At 49.5% G+C, this 20,638-nt stretch overlaps 1 protein-coding gene across 1 annotated transcript in view; it reads right to left on the reverse strand.

Annotated features, from left to right (window-relative positions):
- Window positions 1-439: 439 nt before the first annotated feature.
- DNAI1 (dynein, axonemal, intermediate chain 1) overlaps window positions 440-20,638 on the reverse strand; it is a 59,411-nt gene continuing 39,212 nt past the window's right edge. The window contains exon 8 of the mRNA XM_010139648.1: window positions 440-544. Coding sequence (XP_010137950.1) covers window positions 440-544 — 105 coding nt within the window. The remainder of the gene's footprint in view (window positions 545-20,638) is intronic.

Consider the following 20,638-nt stretch of genomic DNA (forward strand, 5'->3'; position numbering starts at 1 on the left):
GCTCCACAGCCTACCTTTGGCTGCCGCCCTAAAATCCAGGGACCCGTGTGTGGCTGTACCCCACAAATGGCTGTGGGGCTGCAGCTCAGTGCTCCTTTTCTCTGGCCAGCACTCATGGTGGGACTGGCTGCTGTCAAGCTGCAGCCCTGAGGCTTCCCTGGGGCTGGTGGGTCCAACCCTCACCTGCCCTCCACAGGGAGGAGCTGAGGGCTGTGTGGCTCCTGGGGCCTGAGCACCGTGGGGTGTGCATGGCTCCAGAGATGACTGCATGCCCCGGCTGTCCCAGCAACTCCATTTATTTGTCCCAGCACAGTGGCCAAGTGTTCCCGCTAAGCAAAGAGCAGGCGGCACAGGACACGTGGCTTGCATGCCAAGGAGTTGCCGATCAAAGCTGGGCTTGTTCGGCCAACGGCTCCCGGCTGAACCGTCATTCCCCCACTCACTTCTCTGGCTTGCTCTCCAGGTCTCTCATCATGTTAAGAAGCTTGTCCAGCTTTGCAATTTCCACCTCTGGGCCCTTCTTAACTTCCTGGCCTTTCTTTGCCTGCAAAGAGAGCAAGTGGGGCAGAGAGGTGAGCAGGGAGGACCATGGGGATGGAGAGGGGTCCGGTGCAGGCAGGGCTGTTGGGCTGCTGCATCCCAGCTCTCAGCTCTTGCTGGGGGCTGATCCGCAGGAGGACGCACCTACCTGTCCCTGTATTTCAAACCCAAGGTGCCATGAGGTGTGTAAAAGTCCCCCGTGGGCTGGGGAAGGGCTATAAGGAAGGGTTTGGGTGGGGATGGGAGTGGATCCACAGCAACACAAACCCTCTTCTGCCTCTCTCCTCCCAGCCCTTCTCAACTCTGTGGGACTGGACTGCCCTCTAAGCCCCCCAGCTTTCCCCCCAGACCCTGGGGAGGTGCCAGGCATGCACGACTCTCAGGGCAGTGACAGCAATGCAAACCCATCTGGATTTGATGCGGAGAGGTGTGTCCCTGCTCTGGGGCTGGAAAGCTCCTCTCTGCACAGCGTGGCTCTGGGCATCCCAGAAAGAGATGCACAGGCAAGCGGGAGTGCTGGTACCCACTCTGGCAGGCGGGCTTGGGAGAAGTGGCAGCAGGTCCCCAATGCTGTGGCAGAGCAAGGGGGAACATGACCAACAGCATTTGGAGATAGCCTGTAGAAAGCTGCTGTGCATCCTGGCATCCTCAAAGCAGATCCTCCTCACGGGGATGCTCTCAGAAGGCCAAGGGAGCAGCACGCAGCAGCTGAGCAAGGAGGCCACCTGCTTTCTTCCCTTCACGCTTAGAAAAGAGCAATTCTCCTCCTTCTGAATCAGCTCCTCTAATGGCCCCACGAGCAGCAATTACAAACGCGTGCCTTTCCTTTGGTTCTGGAAAGAGAGGCCAGGGCACAACAAAGAGAAAGTTGTAGGGCTGCAGGGATCTCACTACTCTTCTCTAGCAAATATGGGCATCACTGAAGGTGAAAGAAGCCCCCAGGGAACTCTCAGGCTTCTCCCTTGTCCCAGCCCAGCACAACCCTGACAGAGCAGAGGTTTCCTCGGCTGCCAGAGGGCACAGCTGGGCAAAAACAGACCTGGAGGAGGAACTGGGACATCTGGAAACCCCTCTGCTCCCAAGAAAACAGCCCCACTCCTCGCCTCATCGCTTGGATGACCAAGGTTGTCTTTATTTACCAAGTCCACTTGAGTATGCTGGGATGGTGCAGGTTTGTATTAGTGCTGCTAAGTGAGCAACGCCCTTTGCAGCTCTGGTCCGGGCACTGGGAGCGATGTTTGTACTAACGGCCCACGTCACAGCCGAGCATCTCTGAGCGAGAGTGTTGGGATAAACACAGCTGGTCAGGGTATTTCAGGACTTCGCTATTTCTGCAGAAAAGCTGCTTTGCTGTCTGACAGCATTCAAAACACTCCCTTCGGCAGCCTGCGTTGCACAAAGCACCATGCGCAGGTCCTTGGGACAGGCTAACGAGGGAACTGCTTTGCTTATCCAGGAAAAGGAGATGCGGAAGCCATCTCCCATCAACCTACTGCCATCCCAAGTCCCCACTGGTAGGGTCAGGGAGGGCCCCTGACCCATGTCCTCCAGGTAGTAATGCCAGATCCGTGGGGATCATGCCTGGCCTTGCTGAAGTCACCAGCCACAGACAATGCTCAGCTCCTCAGCACTGAACTGTCCCTAAAACCTTGACTTTCACACTGGCTAGGCTCGTTTGGTGCTTCAGAGCAAGCTGCAGCAAAGCTACATGCAAGTCTGTAATGAGCCGTAACTGAACCAGAGCCCTAATTTAACGCCACATAACCAGGCAAGCAGGATGATACGGGGAACAAAAATTATCATGTCTTTTTGGGGGCACTGGAACGGAAAGTTTCCCTTTATTCCGCCATCTGCTTTTCCCGGGGCGCCTGTGCATGTGGGCCATCCGGGACACTCCAGACTGGCTGATGGCACTACCACAGCACCTAGGCATCTGTTTGGATGCATGTGGCAGCTTCCTGCAAAGCCAGGTGCTTCACCTGCATCAGGCCTCCGAGGAGCAGCCCTTCTCAGAGCAGAGCTGTTGCATGAGTGATGCCAGGAAGCATCGGTTCCACACATGGCTGCCAACAGGCTCTCCCTCCTGAGGGATGCCATGGCCAGGTGTGGAGAGGGCACTCATGGGGCTCTGCTACCCGACATGTAGCTGAGCCCTTCCTCTGCCTGCATCCCTGCATAGCCCACACCCACAGGGCTCATCAGGAGCTGGGGCAGAGCATTCCCCACCACGGAGCTGGCAGATGCAGAGCTGAGGACTCTGCAGAGCTGTCTGTCCCTGAGGTGCGCTCATCAGACGGGTACCAGAGCCACTCACAGAGTGTTTGCACTGACTTTGTCGTTAACAGTTCTCAGCAGGATTGCAGAATGCTCTTGGATAAATGAGGGATTTGTCAGGAAAGCTCATGGCAGGGGCAGAAATGGTGCTGTGTGGGAATGGACTGCCCTGCTGTTGGAGCATGACCTCAGGGAGGTGAGACTCCCCTACACATCCCCATACTGCTCTGTTCATGGCCAGGTCCTCCACTGCCTTCACACTCCTTTTGCCTTATGTCTGGGCTCTGCTCTGGCTCTCCAGGCAGGGAAACTGAGGCACGGCGCTCCTGGCAGTGCGGGTAAAATTGCTGCAGGACCCTTGATGGTCCTTTCAGCCCCAAAGTGAAGCAGGAGGAGGAATATGACTGAGATGGAGCCCCAGGGGCCAGGGCATAGTGAGAACAAGGATGAGGATGAGGTTGAGGATGAGGATGAGGATGCAAAGACTGGCTGCTTGACAACCCCAGATCCATCACCCTGGGAGCGCCAGCCCTCCCCATACTGGCTTGTACGGAAGTCTACATCCAGGATAAGGGAGTCGTTTAATATGGAATCCCTGCATCTTGGCTGATGCCTTTGCTCCCTAGCTGAACAGTAAACTGCAGAGTTAATAGAACTCTCCCATAAAAGTCACGATGCTGGCACTTTCCAGAATCCTCTTTTTTTTCCTCTCATTGATAGAAAAACCATAAAGCATCTGCTGCAAGGTTTCAATTAAACAAAGCAAAACATGTTTACATTTTAAAGGAGTGAGGAAGTCAACCATGCTGACATGAACATAGAAAAATCCCTGTAGCTTCCCTGGGAGCAGAGGGGACCCTTCCCTCTGCCTGAGTCTTGGCCCAGAGGCACAGGCCTGACTCTACCCTGCTGTCATCATGACACCGGTAGTCCCAGTCTCTGCCATTCCTGACAGCATGAGGTTTCTCAACACAGCTGGATCTGGCAGCTTTGCAAAGCAGCCCAGCGACCTAGGACACCAGCTTTCTGTGCAAAAGGGTTTAAACTTTTACGGGCTGATTTTTGAAGGGGCTGGGAAGCTCTGAGAAGCCACCAACAGGGCTGCCCAAAACTCCTATCATTATTATCCTCAGTGGGACAGGGCACACAGCCTGCCAGGACTTCAGAGGTGTGTTGCTTCTGGAGAAGACCTTTTCTTGTTCCTTCTACTCTGCTCAGGGTAGGTTAAGATGACACCTCCAAGGTAAGGGCTCCTTCATCGGCAAAACACACCAGTGACAGGGTCTTTGAGTTAAACAAATGAAAGCAAAGAAGAGACTTTACTGGGCATTTCTGTTGGGAAGACCAAGGAAACTTAAACTCCTTCATGAACACAGAAGAATTTTCCTCACTGGCTTTCTGGGCCACCAACCAAACATGCATCAACAGGGGTGTGATAGGACCTGTAGCCCTGAAGACTTCCAAAATCCATCCCATCATGGTCCTGTTGCAACCCGATGCTGTTAGACAGCAGGTAAAGCTGGAGTTATGCTGAGCTGGGAATTATGTCTGTGCCAGGACCACTTCTGGGCTCTCAAGAAATCCATTTACATACAGCAGCGACATGTTTATCGACACAGAGGGCCTTGAGCCACACTTACAGCCTGATTTGACAGCATTACTCCTGGCCCACAGAAGAATTAGCTGACAGACTGGAGATAAGGATTTAGGCTTATTTTGTTACTCTTTGGAAACAAATGACGCAGGAAACGTTCTGCTTGCAGGAAACAAAACCAGCAGAAAAGCCCAGGGGATGGCTGGGTCTTTCAGGCATCAGCAACCACACAGGATCATTGGCCTCAAAGATGCTCAGCCCTCCAGCTTCAGCTAAAACTGGTGCTGTCCAGGGCAAGCACCTCTTTCTGCTTCAGCTCACAAATTTGACTCAGAGATCTCTGCTAGCATCTGCACTAGACCATGCGAAGACACGGTAGGGCAGACAGGTCTCATGGCCTCAGATGACCTGCCCTTGCTTGGTGGAAGTGACCAGTGAAGCCACTGGAACCAGCAAAGACACAGCTCTGAGGCCAACTTGTGTCTCAGCAGCACATAACTGCCAGTAAAGGTATGGGAGCAAAGGTCAGCAATATCTGAGAGGCAGAAGGTGCAAACAAAACTGGATCAGACCTAGAAGGGGCTGGGAGTATCCCTGGGAATAAACCAGAGGGAATGGGCTGACACTCGGGATGTGGGCAGGGGTCACCTGTAGCTAAATGGCAGGTACCTGCCTGCAGCATGCCATAAGATCATTTGATGGAATAGACGGGTTCTGCAGCAGCAGAGAGCTAATATCAAGGTCAAACCCTCATCCATGGCTGTAAAGGGGGACAGCTCTGTGTCTGCTCTGCCAGAGGCCCTGCTGGGACTCCCCATCACTGTGTTCTCTGGCCAAGCAAAAGATGTGCACACAGGGGGAGCGAAACTCCTCCCCATGGGTTTCAGCAGCCTCCGTCAAAGCCATGGAGAAGTTTGCCTTTTGCTTTTGTGCTGATCGATGTGGTACTGCAATCTCTACTGACACTCATCAAGGAGCTCAAGAAATACTAAGCAGCAAGCCTCCAAAGCATGTTGTAGCAAGTCATGCTCACAGGATTTAATGAAGCATTGAGAGTGCCCTCTGAGAGCACCGGCTAGCTGGCCTGCATACCTTGGCTGAGCACAGGAAGATGCTGGTCGGCAGAGCCCATCTCACCGGGACCGTAGTGCAGAACACGGCCTCACCAGCCCCAGGCACAGCAGAGCATGAGGAGGGTGCTGGTGGGCACTGTGGTGTGCAGGACAGGTGAAACCCGGCTCACCTAGGGGCTAAGAAAGACTTAGCAGCAGGCTGTTCTTCTTGAGCTGCCAACAAAGCAATTTGGCTTCCAGCCACAATGAACATTCCCTGTTCTCGCTAACTCCAGAGCCTTGAGCAACATCTCTTACACATCACTAACTTGGGCCATAAGAAGACTACATTTAGTAGCCATGTATGAAAACTTCAGTGAGCAAGGTCAAGCTGAGTGCAGACAGGGCCCATGGTGGTCCCCACAGCTCCTCTGAACTGGACATTACAATGACTTCTTAACTCCTTTTGAATTTATCTCCATATCAGCCACAGAAATCCACTAAAACCCTGTAAAACAGTTGGTCTTCTGCCTTTTCTGTATCTGACTTAAGGGTTCAAACCAGGGATACGGTCATGATCCTTGTTTCACATATCACAAAAAAATACCTTTAAAGTGAAGGATAAATTTTAAGGTTACACAAAAACATTATGGTCTGAAATGGGCCAAATGAGCAAATCCCCTTAACTCTGCCCTGCAGAGGCGCTGTGATTAGGAAGCATCAGCAACAGAGTCTCTGCTCCTTCAGGAGGTCTCACTGGGTTTTGCCAGCCCTGGGGACAGTTTGGCCACACTTCAGCTGTGAGCAATGTGTGTGTGTGTGTGAGATGGAGAACAGCTTCGGTCACTAAGACACGCCAACAGCAGCCGCCTCAAACGGAGCAGCCTGGTGAGATGATAAACTCCTCTCAAGGTGCATGGAAAAGATTTTTAGTCATATCAATTCACAGATTTAGTGCTAAGCACTGAGAAAAATCATTGTATGCTCAGTGTGCAAGATAATCACCCTCCTATGACCTGCAGAGGCTTTGTAAAAGGGCTGGAGTGGAGTAAAAAGCCCAAAAGTTTTTGTCTCCAGCCCAGTGGGTGGTGCAAACTTCCACTGGAATAGGGACAGAGGGGTGGGATGCCCCTTCCTTCACCTCTATGGGAGACAAACAGTGCATCCCCCACCGCTCTCAACCCCTGGGAGCAGCCCTTCGGGGTTCAGACATTTTGCAGTGCCATTTGGCTCTTCTGGATAGGATGGATTACTTTAATTAGTTCTTAGCACTGCTCGGTGGGAAACCCCGTTACCCAAAGCCTGCCCACATGATGCATGTTACAATGGCATGGGATGGAAAGGCTAGTGGGGACATTAGTGCCCAGTGTTTTAGCTGCAGCATCTCTCAGACCCAAGCAGCGGGGAGGAAGGAAGCGAGAAATGGGTATTAGTTGAGATTGTCCATACAAACCACTAGACAGGAGATAACCTGGCTTCTAGCATGACTTCAGATCTTGCTGCAATGTCAGTGAAACCCAGGCACCAAACCTCAACACAACCTAAACACAAACTGGTTAGCCACCCAGAAACATTTCTTCATCACTCAGCATCTCTCTTTTTTTTTTTTTTTTTTTTTCAGCTTTACTTTTGTGTTTTTACATGACAGGCCAGTGAGCTGTTACGGATCAGAGTTTAATAAAAGCAGGCAAACATGGATGTGAATATGCAGCTCCTGCAATACCTTGGTACTTCTGTTATCTCACGGGGCACAGCATCTCATGAGAGATCATTTGCACTTGTATGATCAGTATTTTTAAAAGTTGCAATTCTTCCAGTACCTTTTTCTCTGGCCACCACTGTTAAAAAATATATATCCCCTGCAATCACATTTTAACTGCCTTAAGAAAGTCCAGCTGCTGTTTCACTTTTAACATGGCACCTTCTCTAAAATTTTTGTCATGCCAATTCTTTAATATAGCTCGTGAAAATATTTGCATAGGAAATGTATTCTTGCTTGCTACTACCACGAGAGCGTGTGAATGTACTTCACTCTGGATAAATACAAGTGCACTGGAAGCTGAGTTTTGCTATAAATAGAAGGGAAAATAAATGTGTTCACTCACAGATGCCACATATTTAATAACATTAAATGCCAATGGCATGAAAGATGTATTACAACTGATACTGTTCTGCTTAGAGAAAGAGCTCAGTCTGCAATTTAATGTTGAGGCACAGTGCTCTCTCCCTCTCTCCTGCACTTTATGAACTCTGCACTCAAACTCAGGAATGTTCCAGAAATAGCGCTGGATATTTCAACTGTGTGACAATTGTGTCATCTCAACAACATGTTCTCGTGTGTGGGTTTCATTTAAATCACACAGTCACCTGGAGCAGAGCTGGAAGGGATTAGTTCACTGGTCTGCCCTGGTCCATGGAGGGACCAGCTACTTTTAAATTGCTTTGGACAGATGCTTGTCCAGCACTTGACCCTGTCCTTGAGATGCTGAGCACAATGTGCCCCGAGTGGTGGATTGTCACGCTCTGCTTCCATCACCTGCATGGCCATGGGCATGCTTCATACTCTTTTGAAGATCCCCAGGCACTGTGGGACTGTGCTGCCAACCCATCTTGTGGTGGTGGCTGCCAGCGTGTCTCTCTCACACCCACTGAAACCCTTTCCCTAAGCCTTTTGCTGCCATCTTACAACCTCAGAGCAGTGCCTTTCTTACCCTGCCAGCCCAGGAGATCTTTAGGGGTGCGCATCTCTTTGCATGTCCCTGCTTCCAGCCTCTCAGCTGCCCACATTGACCTTGTTGCTCTCCTGCTCCCCACAGCCTTCAAGACCCACACTGGACCTTTGCACTGCTAACCGGTGCAGCAGGATGAGCTCATGCGTCCTGCTCACCCCTCTCTTGCTTGTGTTCTCCAGCACAACACCTGTGCTGCATCAGGACACTGCTGGCAACTGAGATCTTTTGCTGTTCACTTCCTCAGTCGATTATTTCTGCCTCCTTTCCTTCTCCTACTATTTTGCCTCTGTCCTCACTGAAGTGCGTCCTGTTTACTTCAGACCGTGTCTTCCATTTGCCACAAATTAAATGACTTTTACAGCTTCTCTCCACCTGCTGCACAGGAAACGGCCAGGCAAATGGTAAACGCTGCACAAACACTCCCAGGCCTGGAAACCAGATACTCTATTCGTCTGGACTATGTGGGACGTCACGCTAAATTACATCAGCTACAATTGAGTTACGCTGCAGCATGCAAATCAGGACTTAAAGGGGGTCAGCAAGAAACTGCCTGCAGGACGAGCATGGGAAACCCTGCAGCTAGAGCTGTGTTTTTCCTCAGGGTCCGATCCTGTTACAGCAGCTGAGAAATCCCTTCCTGCCCCATAGACAGACAAGACTGTAACTCACCACAGTGAGCTGCCCTGGGAACTCCTGGTTAGCAGCTGTGATGGTGTCAATCCTCTCCTGAAGATGGTCTTGGCACAGTGCTGCTTGGGCAAGATGCTTGTTGCTGCCTGTTGGCATCTCCTTTTTGAGCCCACACAGCCTGCAGCGTGTTACACACTCCCTGCTCATGTTCACAGTGACCCAACGGCATTGAACTGCCCATAAGGGTCTGAGTAAGAGATGCACAGAGAGCAAGAGGATTCATCCTGGCCTGACTGCAAATACAGAGCACAAGGACTGTGTATCAGCTAGGATATCAGGCAGGATAAAGCAACACAGGAGAAAGCCAGTGACACGCTCAGAGGCAGCTCAGGGAATGTTCTTCTGGTGCATGGACCCCCGTGGAGCATTCCAGTTCCTTCTGGAAGACACTGCCTGTGGTGAGCAGATCTGTTGTGACCTGATCAACAACTGCTCTGCAGGAAGCAACCCTGGGCAGGCCTGAATATTGGCTTCCTGGCACCCAGTGATGGGGATGGTGACAGGGCTGGAGTTGGGATACTCCAATACCTACATGGGGAATCAGCAGACTCACATGGACCGGTGATCTGTCTCTACCCAAGCCTCACTCTGGCCTTGTCACCCAGAAGCATGGGGTGTTCCAGGTCCTGTCTGCAGACACAGATGAGGGGCACTCTAACTAAAAAGCAGATCCTGTGTTTAGGTAGGCTCCCTAATCAGAAGGCAGTCATCTTAATAATAATCCGGTCTTAAGATGCTGATCTGGCTCCAGCCCAAGTCTGCACTAAGCTCCTTGACATCCTGTTTAGAAAAGCATTATTAAAACCTAATTGCTTCATGCATATATTGCTGTTTTAATTATAACAGAAGCAGAAGGAAGATGCGAGCAATAATCAATCTCTCTGATGCTAATACATATCTGAAGAAGGAACTGGCCATGGAAAAAGCCAACCCAACATAATCTACAGAAACCAGAAGGATATATTCCCAGTGACTGCTCACGCTGCCAACAGCACAGTCCCACTATGGCCAGGGGTGGCCTCCCTAAACTGCACTTTGTTTTGAGTCAGTGACCAGGATGCTCCACCTGACTTAATTTTATGTGTTCACTGCTGTGTCTCTGCTGTACCAAAATGTAATTACTTCAGTGCCACAGACCAGTTAAACCCATCTGCTCAGCTGCCTGCTGAAACTAATGGACCTACCTTGCAACAGAGTATTGCAAAATGAAGGCAGGCTGGGAAGAAAACAATATAGAAGTCGTTAAGGTCCTTGTGGTAAGCACTTTCCAAAGTAATCTCTCCATTGCTCAGCAAGTGCCACCAATACCAAAGATGGAACAAAACCTTAACCAACCAGCAGCTGACAACTTCAGCAAGAGAGTGTCCAATCTGGCCAAAGCAACTATCTCACAATTAATTGCAGATTTAAAGACTAAAGGTAACCTGTTAACAGAGGTTAACTGAAGCTGATGCTAACTGAAGCTGATGTCTAATACTCAGTGGGCAGATCCACTACATCAAGAGAATGACAGTGGTACAAAGCTGGTCAGCCTCAGTAACACAACCTGATCCTCACCCTGCTCTTTGTGTGGCTGGAGCTGGGACAGAGGGACCCATCTGAGGCAATGCTGCCTAGCAAACAACCAGCGTTTGTTCTGGAGGACCCTCAGAGGAGGTATCCCCTTTGTGGAGGTGGCAGAGATCTTGCCACATCTGAATAATCGTTCTGGTTGCAGATTACCCCAGCACAGTCAGAGCATTGTTTCAGGAGGGGATCGCTTCTTCTCAGGCTTTCCTGTTTCTATTCTGATCAGAGTCCAGCCAGAGATCCTACTGGTATTGTCCTGGTGAGAAGACCTCACTGAAACCCAGACCTGTTGCCAGGTCTGAAAGGAAGTAATAACCTGGTGATGTTTTGAGAATCTTTAAGATGATAACCAAAATTGCTCTTCTCCACCAGAACAGAGGAGATGCCTAAATTAACCTAGAGGAATGGCAGAAGCAATTATTGTGTAGAAATGATGTTGCCTTACCCTCCTGTATCCCACTGCTTCTCACCAAAACAGTTACCCATGTGGATCCTATACCCATGTGGGTAAAGTGCTGTGAGATGCAGACGCCACAAACATCAAGACATGGTGGTTTCTCTTTGCTGTTCATGCTCTTCCCCCTCACTGCAGGGGATTGCTCAGTATCATCTGAGAGCTGGGTGAACTGCAGCCTGGCAGGAGATGAGCCCCTCGTGCTGCTGCATGCCTGGCACTACGCAAGTGCCTCAGCATCAAGAGCAGTACTGAAAAGAGATATTTTCACAGCTGGCAACCAAGCAGGAAACAAAAGAAAGACAGAAAGGGGCCATTTGTGCTCACAAAATTAAATCCAAATTTAATTCCAGTAATTATACATTCATTAACACCCTATTTGCCATAAAGATGCATAAAATCCCTAAGTGAGAGCTGTAATTGCTCTGAAAGTGAGAAGAAGGTAACTGGGGAAATACTGCCAGCGTCTCTCTAGCCTGTAAAATCCTTAAGAAGCCTGGATCATTGTGAATGGTTATTGTTCGTAATTTAACTTCCCCAGCAACCATCTGTAAATGAGCCAGAAATCCAGTGAGAGCAGCAAGGAACCTGTAACGGAGCTGATTTATTCCAGCAACCCCTGATTTAACCATAGACAAATTCAATGTTTCTTGTATTGGCCATCTGGGGCTTGGATGCTATTGTAGCGAATGCAGCATGAGCCAAACCCTCACGTCGCTCCCTGATGAAATCACACCACGTTGCAGGCATGGGATTACCGCCGACTTGGTCTTATTAATGTAATTCTAAGTCCTTGGACTCCAGAAACTTGGTCTGGCCTCTGCACCGAAGCAGAATCAAGCGCAGCCGACACCAGCCCTGGCAGATGTTTTTGGTACTTTGAGAAGGTTTCCCCTGAAATCACCTCCTTGATTTCAGTTCATTTGTCTAATGTTTCAATGTCATGTGGAGATCTGATGCAAAGTCTTTCAAAGTCCTTGTGACCCTCCATGCCACCAGGCCTTCTCAAGACTTTATAAATGGCCTGTCTGCTAGATTGTCCAAGGAATGAACGGGAAATTTGAAATGCCAGTGAGAACAACAACCAATCTCCCAAAATAAATCTGCAGACTGCTCTGAGGTATCATTCTGGTTATCCTACTGATAATTGCTCTTTTGTGGTGATTTTTCACCCTGTTACTCCTCCCACTTCTGGCATAACTTCTGCAATCTCCTGCCTTGGCTCAGCCATGCACCTGTTGTGGATTTTTATCAAAAGTCTGAAGAAAGGCAAGTACACAACCACAGGAGAAGGTTTCCTCAGGAAAGACAGGTAAAGCCAAGGCGACTGCAGAGGCTGAGCATGAGAACCACATTCAACCCCTGTGTATGGCATAAGAGTAGTTGTCAGTCTAGCAAGAAGCCTAAGCATTCAGTATTTCCTATCACACAGTAGATAAAGCCTCAGCAGATTTCTTCCAGAAGACTGCAACACAGGCAGGCAGCTCCAAGCCAGAAGGTGCTAATTAAGAAACACTAGGTGACTGTTAGTGAAAGAAGCTTTGGGAGGTGGGAGGAAGCGAAGAGGGTGAACCCCTTTCATCTTCTGTCCCTGGTGCTATGCCATGCCCTGTCCTCAGTCACCGGGAAAAAAAGAAAAGGAATTTTCTAGGGAGGAAAGAAATAAGATAAGGAGATCACAGCTGTGCTGGCTCAGTGCTTCTGTCTCTCTACCCCTGCTGATAAACACCAGCCTGTAAGAAGCCTTCATTTTCAGCTAATGAATAGGAGGGTTCCAGTTTCACCCATAGAAATAGAGGCAGAAGGTAGTTTAGGGAATGAACTGGGACTTCAATAAACCAAGACTGTTGAGGGCTGGAGGATTTGCACCTATACTAAGGGCGCTGGGCTTGTTCAGCCTGGATGAGAGAGGGTTTTGGGTGGCGTAATAGAAGGCTGCCAGCACCCAAGAGGAGAATATCAAGAAGACTAAGACAGGATCTTTACAGGGGTGTGCAGCAAGAGAATGAGGCACAACAGCCATAAACAGAAATAGGGAATGAATCAACGTGAAAAACAAAGGGCTTTTTCCCACAGTGACAGTCAGCCGGTAGAACAGGGCTCCAGAGAGGCTGTGGGATTTCCATCCTTTTCAAGATAAGCCTAAGCCCTGAGCAACCTCATCTGATCTTAGAACTGAGACTCCTTTGAGCTGGAAGTAGGGATAGAGAGTGTCCAACAATCCCAGGATGCTCATCACCACCAAGAGTAAACTGAAGGATGAGTTTTGCAGCTCCACTCTACTCTGTTGTGCTCTTATTGCAGGCAGCATTTCTAAGCAGATGTTCTCTTAACCCTATGCTGCTCATAGTGTCAGGACTGGTGCAGAGCAATCCAATCCTCAGCTGGGCAGTTTCAAGCTCCCGGGAAATGCTGGCACGCAGCAAGAGGGGACAAGCACCCCAGCACTTTCCTCCAGGGATATCCAAAGATAAAGGAAACTGTACAGACAGGTATGAATGTTGGTATTAGAGGGGTAAAGAGAGGAAGAAATTGTCCCAATGAAAAATGACAGCAAGGAAGCACTGGAGAAAACCTATGGAGAGTAGGAGCCTGAGGCAGAGAGGTAGGGGACCAAGGAGGAAGCTGGACTAGAGTCCGTGGGAGCTCTTGGTGTCCCTGGGGATCAGAAGGTGAGAACTGTTTCCCCCAGCTTACTGACAAGTGGGAAAGCTCCAACCTGACGTAAGAGGGGAGCTCATATGATCCCAGGCATGTGGGGCAATAATATCTTTTCCCATTAGGCTTATTTCAATGGCAGAAAAGGCATAACATTGATTTAATGTCAACTGTTATTGTAACGTCTTTTTGTCTCTGAGTGGTTACAGTTTGTTTAACTAATAAATAAGCCTGAATCAAGAGAAATGAAGAGTTCAGAAGTCTTCATATACAGCTATCTGGCCTGTTCCAAGCCTGTTCCAAGTTTTTTATAAATGCTGTGAATCTCTCTCTATAATGCTGCTCATCAACCTCTGATCATTACAAAACAATCAAAAGCAGAAGTAAATTTAATAGATTTTAAGCCCAGAAATAACCATTATGATTCACACAGCCTCAGCCAGTAAACTCACCACACCAATGTCTCCTCTTGGAGCTAATGCACATTTTCAGTAAAAGACAAGGAGTTTTGACATCAAGGAGTTTCAAGAGATGCAGACAAGCTAGTGCCACACTAAATATGTGTGCTCTAGTCCTTGTTTGAACTCGCTGCCAAATCCCATTATATCTCTTTCTGCTAATTTAAAGAGCCTTTCACCATTGTGAATCCATTCCTATGTGGTGCTTTTGAGCTGAGATTAAGTTACAGCTTAATTTAGCTAAAAAGCTCCTTGAAGTAATGTTTTCCAGACCTTACATCAACCTTCTTGCTCTCTACAGACTTAGTTTGCCATTTTTATCAATCAATCACCTCCACTGAAGTATCAGCCCTGGATGTGTGCACTGCAGCTGGCAATAGGTTTGCTAATGCAGTTCCCAACAATGGGGCCCTGGTTTCACTCCTGCTCTAAATTACTTCAGTGAGGCAGCCAGATTCCATGTTTGGATCAGTGTTTCAGTGTCATGCTGGGAGTTCACACTTTCCTTTACAACCTTCAAGCCTCTTTCAGAATCTCCAGTTCCAGGATGCAGACCCAGAGGTGGGCAGTCAGTTTGGGTGCTGTTTATATCCACCCCATGCCACTTTGCTTCCAGCTGTGCTCTGATGGGCATTGCTAAAACAACACCGTGGTACCGAGTCACCTGGGCTGGTCTCAAACCCATCTTGCTGCCAGAGATATTTACTCAGCATCAACACTCACATTGGCCACTGACAGTACTATCAAACTGGGTCACAATAACACCCTGTTGAACCTTGCCAGTCTCATCTCTATCAGGCAGAGACCTCTGCCTACAGCTTCCTTTAAAGATCATCTGCTTCCAGCTACCTTTAGCTGAATTCATGCAGGTTTCATGTAGTATTTTTTCATTTAAACAGAGTGTTTGTTTTTAAGAGAAAGTCTGTTTTGAACCAGTCTTTCAGGCTATAAATAAAATCTTAAAACAGGTTTATCACAGGTCTGAGCCAAACAGCACATGACAAGCAAGGCTGAAAGCCCACAGAGAACTAAGTGCATAGGGAGCGTGTAAGAGGTCTCATGTTGATAGACAAGCAATTATTTCTGAAGCAGTGGAAACAGCTTGATTGCCCTGTTTAAGTTTCCTCTAATTCCCTCAATCACATCGCATAATGCATGGCACTTCAGTAGCAACTTTCAGCCCAATGCGCCCAAGCCTTTTACCGACTTGGGGCTTAATCACTCGCAGGGAGCAGCAGCAACAAGGTATAGCCAGTGGTTTCACCAAAGCCTGCAGAAAGCAAAAGCTGTCACTGGGAAGCACTGTGAAGCATGGGGACGCAGGCTGTACCTTCTCCAGAGAACCCCTGCCAGTGACTCCAGTTGGCTCCAGAGGGGACGGGAGAAGCCAGCTGCCTTGCTCTTGGGAAACCCTGCTTAGCCTGTGACTACAAGACTCAGGACTATTTCAGAAATACAGGAACCGAGGGCTGGATCTTCCTCTACCAAGCCCTCTCTCTTTCTTCCTTCTCAGGCAGGCAATAGTGGTGTCCATTTTCCTGTTGCTTTTCAGAGTTATGGCTCAGACTAACCTTGACTTGAAATGAAGATCTGACTGATTGCAGAAGATCTTGCCTGCAGCACCAGCCTCTGAAAAATCATGCTTGGCAGCACGTCTCTGGCTATGAGCAGGGTACAAACACCCTGAAGAATGGAAGTTCCCTCACAGGCATGGGGCAAGCAACTTAGAGTTTCCCCTGGCACTGCAGGTCCCCTACCGCCATCCCAGGTTGTCGATCCTCAGGAACTGCACTTCAGGACCAAGCTATCCCCATTGTGGGACTCGGATCCATCTCCTATGCTAGTGCTTTAGGCTGGGAAGCCCTGAGAGGCTGGGCTGAGTGAGATGGCACCTCCACAGTGCTGCCTTTGGTCTTGTGGCAGCAGATGTGCAGAGGTTTCTCAGGCTGGGCCTCCCTTTTCCTTCTGCAGGCTGAGTTTCCCAGCCCCCAGGTTGAGGAGCCATTTGAGAGGCAGTGTTTTTATAGCACAGGTTGTCTTCTTGAACAAGCAGTTTTAACTGAAAACCAATCCATCAGCCTTTTGCTCTGCTCCAGTACAAACTCTAACCATGCAGCAAAGGCTGGCACCCCCTTTTTTTTTTTAAATTATATAAAAGACACTAAATTATTAATTTACTGCACTCCACTGGATGTCCAGGCCAGATGAAATTAGACCCTTTGAGTTCCTTTTCCTGGCTTAGCAGGTTCCTTCAGTGCAGATCAAAGCAGGGGACCTAATCCTGGAGAGGGATGAGCATCCTGCAGTCTCACAGCTGCATTTGCAAAAGATGTTGCTGGTCATTCTGGTTTCAGCACCAGGCTTCTGACAGCAAGTCAATACAATCAGAAAGTAGAATCAGAGAAGGCAAATGAGTAAGAAAGCAGAGACTGAGCAGTGCTCACATAGATGCTTCCTCTGTGCTCCTGGGAAGGCACCTTTCCCCCTTACTGCAATCCCCAGTCCTCAGGATATCACAGCCAATACCAGCAACCAAGTGGGGAGATGTCTGATCTGGCTGAGCAAGGCGTGGGTTAGCCTGTACCCAGACAGAACAGGCTGGCAGGGAGACGCAATGACTTTCATTAGCTCAACTAATACATATCTGGAAACTAAACATCAAGTTTTTCTTCTTTTCTTCCCAGATATATTTGTTTGCCTAATAAAGGTATTATCTATGTCCACACACTTTGGCTTGCTTATGGTGTTTGAGACCATCCTGGCCCCACCAGCCCCAGCCCCTTGGGAAGGCAGCTGTTCTCACTTCGGCTTGACCTAATAGCTTTAATCTGAAGCATTTATCTTGGGGGATTTCAGAGGGCTACAGGGATCAGAAAGCTGAAAAATGTGAATTCTCTAACTGTCCTAAAAAAGGAGAATCACAGAGCCTTCAGATTAAGCTCAGTTTTCAGAAGATGAGTGGAACAACCTGCAAGTGCTTGGGAGGAAATGCATCAGCTATATTGGTTTTGCACGGCAACGTTTTGGTGGTGGAGGGGCTACAGGGATGGCTTCTGTGAGAAGGTGCTAGAAGCTTCCCTCATGTCCAGCTTCCCCGGTGCCAGCTGGCTCCAAGACAGACCTGCCACTGGCCAAGGCTGAGCCCGTCAGGGATGGTTGGTAGCACCTCTATATTTAAGAAGGGGGAAAAAGTTGAGCGCGCAAGACGACCCCCCTGCCACTGGCCAAGGCTGAGCCCGTCAGGGATGGTTGGTAGCACCTCTATATTTAAGAAGGGGGAAAAAGTTGCTGCACAATAGCAATTGCAGCCAGACAGAGGAGTGAGAATATGTGAGAGAAACAAGTCTGCAGACACCAAGGTCAGTGAAGAAGGTTCTCCAGACGCGGTAGCAGAGATTCTCCTGCAGCCTGTGGTGAAGGCCATGGTGAAGCAGGCTGTCCCCCTGCAGCCATGGAGGTCCATGGTGGAGCAGATATCCATAGCCTGTGGAGTATCCCATGCTGGTGCAGGTAGATGCCCAAGGGGGATTGTGACCCCATGGGGAGCCCACACTGGAGCGGGCTCCTGGCAGGCTCTATGGCCCTGTGGAGAGAAAGGAGCCCACACTGGAGCAGTTTGTTCCTGAAGAACTGCAACCCATGAAAGGAACCCATGCTTAAGCAGTTCAGGAAGAACTGCAGCCTGGTGAAGTTCATGGAGTCCTGAGGGAGGGATCCCATGCCAGAGCAGGGGAAGAGTGTGAGGAGGAAGAAGCAGCAGAGACAAAGTATGATGAACTGACCACAACTCCCATTCTCCCTCCCTTTGAGGGGGAGGAGGTAGAGAAGTTGAGTCTGGGAAGAAGGGAGAGTTGGAGGGAAGGTGTTTATAAGGTTTGGGGTTACTTCTTATTATCCTACTCTGATTTGCTTGGCAATAATTTAACTTTTCCCCAAGTTGGGTCTATTTTACCCATGATGATAATTGGCGATTGATCTCCCTGTCCTTATTTTGACCCACAAGCCTTTCATTATATTTTTTGATCCCTGTCCAGCTGAGGAGGGGAGTGATAGAGCGGCTTGGTGGGCACCTGGTGTTTAGCTAGAGTCAACCCACCACAACAGCTAACACAGACCTGTACCAAAGAAGTAATGCTGAACAAGTCTGATTCCTTTTTGCAACTCCACCTTGTGGAGTGGAAAGACACAGAAGTCATTAATCTCAACCTCAAGAAGACTTTGTCACTGCCTACCTTCATATTCTGACCCTCAAGCAAGGCAAAAGATCTGTATAAAGTGGGTAGAAGCTGGTAGGACTCAGCTGAACCAGAGCTGAGCACAGAGTTGTGTGCAATGCTCACAGCTCCATGGTCTGGAGGGGATCTGGTCAGCATTTGTGCTAGTGGTTGGGCACTGGGACAGATGGAAAGGCTGCAGGTGTCCAGGAAGGCAAGACTGGAATCTGAAATTAGTTTGCTGGACCAGAGATGTGACCTGGAAAACCTTCATGTTATTTAACAGGGACAAATCCAAATATTGCAAATGAGCAGGGACAATCTCCTGCACAAAGACAGGATTGTGGGGAGGGAGCGTTCTGCCATTAAGGCGAGGGCTAGAGGGTCCTGAATTCACCCAAATGGGACTCGACACTCCTGTGATGCTCTGAAACAATCAGCTGTGCCACCACAGCAAAATAGGAGCATCATGGCCAGGAGAAAGGATCCTTCTGAGCTGGGAAGGCCAGTGGGAGAGCTTCACCCATAGGACATCATGCAGCAAGGGCACAGCTCATGGGACGTGGTCTGGGGGATAATGAGGAGATTTCAGCCCAACAGGCTGGAGGTGGAAAATACAATACTGCCCAGGCAGGTCAGGACTCTGCACTGACCAGGAGCCTGTGGGGGATGAGGAGCTTAGATGCTTCTCAGGTTGGGAGCAGCGGGATCACAGGTAACTCCTGTGGGAGTAGGGGAGAGCAGGGGATGTTTTCCTCACATGGCTGGCGTCCAGCATCCCATCTTGCAGAAACAGTCAGTGAATTGGAGCATAACAGCCTCCCTCCAGGAGAACCTTGAGGTTGTTTTGATTGCAACCACGGCTGCATCTCCCACAGCCTATGGGACTGTAAGGCAGTCCCTCTTCTCCTCTGCTTTGTAAAGCTCTCCCCTTCCTTTTCTCTGCAGGATAAAAATAATCCTTTTGTGTCAGCTCCATAACCGTGAGCAGCAAGACATCTTATTCATCAGCAATTCCTTTCTTTCTCTCATTTAAACAATTCCCCATTGAGCCCATCAAACTAATTGGAGCAAGGACCATTTATTTGGCCTGACTGCCGTCGCAGGTGTTCCCTTTCTTTCCTTTCTGAGGAGGTTGGTAGGTGGCACGAGTGAGAGTCAGGGAGAGGCTTGGTAATGGCTGGGAGCAGCATGATGGTTTCGATCAGGGCATGCAGGGGCATGGAGGTCTGTAGATCAACGCACCCCTTGTCAGAAAACACGCAGGTGAAGTCTGCAAGTGAAGGGGCTTTTTACAGCAATGCATTTGGGCTGTGTTTTACAACAGCACAGACACAATCTCCCAGGCAGGGATCTGTCCTGTGTCTCTGCTGACAAAGCCTCAGCCCTTCCCAACCGGGGCTGGCTGTTTGGGGAAGGCTGTGTCAGGCTCTGGCAGCAGCTTAGTAGGAGTTACGGGGATGTGCCAAATCTCAAGTTGTTCCTCCGGCCCTCATAGCCACATCTCTTCCTATTCCATGTCACACCAAATTCCCTGCCTTTGTCACTGTAGCAAATACCACCAGGCTCTGCCATGAGGGACGCTGCCCAGACAATGCTCGGGGACAAGATATGTAATAACACAAGCAAGGAAAAGCTCAACAGCCTGAAGAAGAGTAAAAGCTCCCCTTCTTCAAGGTCTGGGGCATTGCCAGGTTCTGTGAGGCAAGGCACAAATGTGGCTGGGATGCATCTTGCAAGTGAAGACCAGTGTCCCATTTGCAAATCCCTGCTGAGTGAGTTGTTGGGTGCTCAGGACGCTGCACAGCCATGAGATGGAGAGAATTAGTTACATTTTTCCACCTAAATTGCATGGCCAGCACAAAGAGAGGCCAAATCAACAACTGTGGAGGTGCAGAGCCAACAGGTTGCTGCTCAACTGCAGCTGTGCTTTGCTGGCCAGCTCCTGGGATGCCTGCTCCTCCCTGCTCACACCATGATCCCTTCTCTCATACTACTGCCACCTCTTCCCTCTGCCCCACTGAGATCTGCACTCTCATCCTCCCCTTCTCACCCATCTGTCTGTCAGGACGAACAGGGCCAAGATGGGACTGCTGGGCTGGAGTTGTAACAGCGTGCACATCACTGCTGTGTCTGCCAGTGGTGGGCAAACATCTCTTGGAGCCCTGTTTCACTTCTTAATTTTCACCAGTTCTCCAGGGACCTGCCTGCCCCAGCTTGAAATTTTGGCCTGATAGTCTGTGGTATCCAACTGTCTTCCTGCGATGGGCACGGCAGGAAGGCAGCAGAGGCTGCCGGGCGTTGAGTCCCGGTGGGACAGCGTTGTCCACCAGCGCATGCCAACATTGGCACCTAACCTGAGGTATGACTGTATTGGACATATCCCAAAAGCAGTCAGCAGGA

The sequence above is a fragment of the Buceros rhinoceros genome, unplaced genomic scaffold, assembly GCF_000710305.1.
Source record: "Buceros rhinoceros silvestris isolate BGI_N320 unplaced genomic scaffold, ASM71030v1 scaffold4647, whole genome shotgun sequence".
NCBI lineage: Eukaryota > Metazoa > Chordata > Aves > Bucerotiformes > Bucerotidae > Buceros > Buceros rhinoceros.